Genomic DNA, 6,000 nt, shown 5'->3' with positions numbered 1-6,000 from the left:
TACAGTTACAAAATCTCTGACAACCATCTGGATTATAAATGATGTAAAATAGTGATATATAGCTTATAGTTTAAAACGAGAAGTATACCACCACCTTTGAAACTCACTCTTTGAATCTCAGCTGATGCAAAAGAGCATTAGCAGCTTCGTGTTGGGTCGGGTGTTAAATATCACTTTCTTGAATGACAATTTGTCAGAGTCGGACCAGTCCATTTTGAAAGGTATGTGCTGATTTGGGTCTGGCTTTTCTATCAGCACAATGACATACACATTCCCAAATTATAAAAATGTCCATGAAAGACCCCGCATGCATTTAAAGGATTTACAAGGCCAATGCAATCGAATGCAATTTCTGTTAACATGCTTTTTATGGCAGCAGTGGTACAACCAGAGCGAGCCTGTGAGCGAGGGGGGATTATTCACTTTTTCAAGACTGAGGGGGAACAACACCGTAGGGGAGAATTTTTTTTTTTGACAGTGTTTGTTTTAGGATTCGTGAAGTGTTCCCACAATGTCTACGAAAGCAGAGCAATGTAAGTACCATTATTTAAAATGTTCCTGACATATCATTATCCACCCATTTTTAGGTGTAATTTTCTAGTAAGAAAGCAAAGGAGGGGAGCTGTCCTTGGTGATGATACCGCGGTTGCTAAGGCAGGTTGCAACACGTACTCGCTCTGCAGATGATGGCTCTAGGTAGGGGCTAGTGAAGGGGATGCGCTATTTTCTGGCGGTGGTCAACACAACGATATGGGGAAAAGATAATAATATATATTAACCTTTCATTTTTGATTGACACGTTGAAAGAAAGGTTGGTGCGTGGAAAGAGATGTAGGTTATTGGTTTCAAGGTCGATTTCACAAATGCTCCGCTAAACAATATGGTGGCATTGGTGATCAGTAATGTGGTTGCTTTGCTTGTTCTTTTACTTACTTGACATAATATGAGACGAGTTTTTTTCTTCGTCATTTGACTCTGAAACAGGTGGATGAGCATACTGCGGTTACATTGTATTTGATCAACTGAATCAATGCACAGTGTAATAAACAATTGGTGGTTTGTTGTTGTTGTCAATCAACACACCTTGGAGAACTCAACATTACTCAAGTAGGCATGTGTTACTTGGTTTCGAATAGGCCTATAATAATAACTGGAAGAAACAAGTTAATATAGGCCCATCTACATTTATTTGGTATAAAGCCTGCTCAATATCGACTTGAAATATACGTGGCCATGTTTGGGGCAAAATAGAATGTTCTATAGGCTACTCTATGGTCCCATGTAGGCTATGTATTGTAAACATCACAAGAAATTGAAATAATCACCATTTGAACTCTAGCCTATAGACGATTTGTGTTGTTTCTCCTTCCTTCAGTACATAGACATTACTGAATTGGTCGGACATTAGTTTGCACAAGTTTCACAAATTTTAGCCCTTAAAAACAACAGCTGAAATTGTTTTTTGGCAGGCAAAAACTAGAGACAGTAGATGTCCAGATTTTGCACCTTTGCTAATCTCGTCCACCCAGCAGTCTCTAGCAAGTGAGCCTGTGAATGAGGTTACACCTTTGCTCACATTTATGGTTTTGCAAAGTGTGTCTGAAGGTAGCCTATTTTGGCAATGCAGTCATTCATTGCTATGAAATTTGCAAAAAATAACACACTCATACACCCACGTAGATAACCTAAACACACTAATTGACTTACATACACACGCATACACACACGCATACATACACGCATACACACACACACACACACGCATACACACACACACACACACACACACACACACACACACACACACACACACACACACACACACACACACACACACACACACACACACACACACACACACAAACACAAAAACAAAGCCTGTGGGTGTTATTGTTATTTTTGGGACATGTCATTTGCCGGTCAGCGAAAGTTAACCACTATTCCTCTCTGAGTCACAAAATGGCACCAAAACGACCCATTCCAGGGCTGGTTGTGACCTAGCTGGCCAAACACAAAGGCCACTTAAAGAGAGACAATGAAGGTGCCACAGAGACCCTCGCCCTTTGCCATGCTTATGGGGCAGCATATCAATGACCAGGCTTATACTGTACCAACCATAACCCATTGCCCCCCCCCCCAATTTGATAAAGGCTTCATCAGATGTCATATGTTTGTCACTCTGCTCTTTATCTTGTTTAGTTGCCTCTAAGATAAGATACTTGCAAGAGTATCACAACCGCGTGCAACACAATATTTACCCCGTGCCCTCCGGAACAGACATTGCAAACACATTGAAATACTTTTCCCAAACCCTGCTCAGGTAAGTAGCCTGCGCTGGAACCACAGGTGAAGTAAAGGAGTGTAACAGTATTTGATGTTTAGTTTCAGAGGAGAGGTGACTGGGGTTAAGCCTAATTCTAATACATGCACAGCATCATGACAGTATTACTGCTGGTAGGAAGTCAGTTGGAATTAAAAGATAGAAGTGGAAATATGGGAAACGGTATTCTACAATGTAACTTTATAGTGTGCATCATCATTTAAGAATCCTAGTTGAAAACCCTCAGGTAATTTTCAGAGAGGGAATTGTCTTGCTCCATCCTCTGCCTTTGTGATACCATATGCTTCATGTTGCTGTATGAGGACCATGATCCTACAGTATCTCATCACTGCACTGTAACATTCTGACCAAACTGGACGCGTGCGTGCGCCATTGCGCCATGTTGATTTTGTACCCCCACACCAGACATGATGATCAAGACACGCAGGTTGAAATATCAAAACAAACTCTGAACCAATTATATTAATTTGGGGACAGGTCGAAAAGCATTAAACATTTATGGCAATTTAGCTAGCTAGCTTGCTGTTGCTAGCTAATTTGTCCTGGGATAGAAACATTGGGTTGTTATTTGACCTGAAATGCACAAGGTCCTCTACTCCGACAATTAATCCACAGATAAAACAGTATATACCGAATTCCTTTCACGTTATCTTTCCTCCTTCCTCAGTCTTCTTTTTTACTTCTTTGGACTTTATATGGCGGTTGGCAACCAACTTTATGGTGCATTATTACAACCGACTGGAGTGTAGACGTCAGTTCATCTTTCAAATCACCCACGTGGGTATATGCTCCTAAAAACCAATGAGGAGATGGGAGAGGCCGGACTTGCAGCGCATTGAGCGTCACAAATAGAACCTATTTCCATTTTTACCGCCTGGCCACGCAGACGCTCACTGAGGCGCGCGAGCAGTGTGGGTGCAATGATTGAATAACATGTATGTGTACATTTATTTTTGCAAAGCTTGCGCACGCGATGCGAGTGGTGTGGACAGCATGTTAGAGTCAACAACATGTTCCCCCTCTTATCATGCCATGGCTGTTTGGAATAGTATGCTCAAATTGAGACAAGCCAATAATGGCAATTTTGGTAGATTTGAATTGTGTTGATGTTGTCTAAAAGTAGTAGGTTATAAATGTTAATAATTATGTTATCTTGCTGATTATACCGGGTATGGTTTGTATTATATTTGAGAAACAAACGAACAAAAAGAAATAGGCAATTTCAACCCCTCCGTAGGTTCAGTGTTAGCTTTCTAGATGTACATGTCCATGGGATGTCCTGGAGTCTCACTCCCAGAGGGGCTAGGGGAGGTCTGGTCCTCTGGTTCCTTGGGTCTGACAAGTCCCCAATGTGCTGTGACAGAGGATGGGAAGGAACAACACGTCCCCTCAGAACAGGTCAAGAAGCCAGGGCAGCCATTATGGCCATAAGCAGTATGTGACATTTAAGGCTTTGAGTTTGAGCAGAGCTCTCTGTGAGAATGAGCTGTGCTTTGATCATTGGCTACAGAAATCATCATCATTAGGCACAGTTATCTAAAGGGATGTGCATGAGGGAGACAGAACTTTCATGTTCCACTTTTATGAAAATGATGGGATTATGACGATCCCTTTAATTTCATCACACAGTGGACATACAGTAGTAGTGTACTGTAAATACATTTTACTGTGGCCAGATTCTGATTATTTTCAAGTCAAACATTGGTAAAGTATCCTGGATCTTTCTGACTTTGCTGAGAGAGCTAGCAGTCCTTGTGAGTGTGTGGTTACAAGCCTGGCTTCCTATTTGTCCTTGGCACAGATGGAGCGTGATGGGGGCTGTGATTGTATGAGCCTGTGTTGTGGCAGCATGTTAACTCGAATGACAATTGTGTCTGTGAGGCGCAGTATCGTTGGGGTGTGAAGGGAATCCTGCTGGTATGATACTGTAACATTCGTCTCGTGTTTTCCTTGAGCTAACTCTCCTCCCTCCCAACTCACACATCAAGCCATGCCTCCCACATTGAAACCACTCTGCACTGCTCAGTAGACTCTCAGACATTCAAACAAACACCTGTGTTTCATTGGCCTGGGGTGCACTGAGGTTTGAAAACTGGAACAAGCATATGTCAGGTTCCTGAAAAGAAAGAACCCTGCACAGACAGAGGATGGAGCGGCCAAATTAATATTTCATGAATTCTGCAGCATAGAAAGATATCAGTGTAAGACATTGACGGTATTGGTTTAAAGGGATGGGGCTACCCATGGGCTCAATTTAAGGAGGTTTACCCCAAGGGGGTGCTATGTAACATGTTATAAATTAGTCAAGTATGATATAGTTGCCAGATTTTCCTCCCAGCCAGTCATCTAGAAAGTAACACATACCAGCCAAGCTCTCTAGCTCTCTGCATCAATGAGCCATGGATTCACAGTCGCCCTGACCCATGCCAAATTCCATCGCTCATTAGAGTGACTGTGAGGAACCAAGATTCAGTCTGACACTGAAAACAGATAATGTAACGTATCATAGTATGATGGAATGTTGAACCTGGCATGAACAAGTCACACTCAAAGGAAATCAAAAATCTCACATCTAGCTATTTGAGACACAAAAAACAGGGGCTATTACGGTATTGTATCCCCTAGCTAATGCGTCATTACAGTAATGCTACTTATAATCGGTGGCTCACTCATGCTTGAGAGCAACAACACATTGCCACAGTTAGAGAAAACATTTGGAAGATAGAGTTGCTTTGATTGGAAGAGTAGTATGTTTTACCTGATCTGAGATGTGTGTCTAACTGTGAGTGCATAACGTGAGTCTGTGTACTGTATGTGGGTTTGTCTATGTGCGTGTTTGTGTGTGTGTGTGTGTGTGTGTGTGTGTGTGTGTGTGTGTGTGTGTGTGTGTGTGTGTGTGTGTGTGTGTGTGTGTGTGTGTGTGTGTGTGTGTGTGTGTGTGTGTGTGTGTGTGTGTGTGTGTGTGTGGGTTTGTTCAATTGAATTCTGCAGTTTGATATGTGCAAAGGGGTTAGTGATATTAAGTCATACTCCACAAGATATAAAGCTGACCCCCCCATTGTTAAACTGACTATCCATTCCAACTCCCCGAGAAAAACGTTAACGTTTTTTACACTTTGGTTACTGGTATTTAAAATTGTCCAACATATCCAAATTCTTGCGGAGTATAACTTTCAGGGGAATTGTCAGAGTAATGAAGTGTTAAATGATGTTGATATTGTAAAATGTTGTAATAGTAGGCTATTCTGTATTTCTACACTATAATCCCCTTACTCACTGCCCCTCTAGAAATGCTATACCTCTATCTCTATGAATGACCTTTCAAAAACAATACATCAGCATTTGTAATCTGTGCTCTCATGCTAAGTACCTCCAAATCATTTTACTGATAGAAAAGCTTAGTTTTTTTACATAATGTTTAGTGAAAGAGAAGGGCTCTCCACCCCCCCCTTCCCCCCTCCCCACCGCTAGAATCCTCACACACTAACCAACCAACTAGTTCTCCGTCTCTCTAAATGGTGCGATTTCCACCTTGCCAGGGGACAGAAAACACAAACGTCCATCCCACATTAGCTCACAAACATAATGCTACCGGTCATCCCGTTTGAAACAACCTCTTCCTTTGTCATTATAGTTTCTCCCCTACCGTAGATTACTTC

General features: G+C 41.9%; 1 protein-coding gene across 5 annotated transcripts in view; it reads left to right on the top strand.

Moving 5' to 3' along the window:
- Nucleotides 1–258: 258 nt before the first annotated feature.
- The window catches only part of unc79 (unc-79 homolog, NALCN channel complex subunit), a 53,837-nt gene continuing 48,095 nt past the window's right edge, over nucleotides 259–6,000 (top strand). For 2 of the 5 annotated variants that reach the window (XM_045723494.2, XM_045723493.2), the window contains exons 1-2: nucleotides 273–533; nucleotides 2,200–2,320. In XM_045723494.2, coding sequence (XP_045579450.2) covers nucleotides 512–533; nucleotides 2,200–2,320 — 143 coding nt within the window. In that variant the 5' untranslated portion in view covers nucleotides 273–511. Of the gene's footprint in view, nucleotides 534–2,199; nucleotides 2,321–6,000 lie in introns of all 5 variants that reach the window. The other 3 variants (XR_014378727.1, XM_045723495.2, XM_045723496.2) reach the window with 3 other exon arrangements.

The sequence above is a fragment of the Salmo salar genome, chromosome 09 (genome assembly GCF_965601325.2).
Source record: "Salmo salar chromosome 09, fSalSal1, whole genome shotgun sequence".
In the NCBI taxonomy this organism is placed as follows: Eukaryota; Metazoa; Chordata; class Actinopteri; order Salmoniformes; family Salmonidae; genus Salmo; species Salmo salar.
Note: the sequence above shows the minus strand (reverse complement) of the source record. Positions and strands in the feature narration are given on the sequence as shown.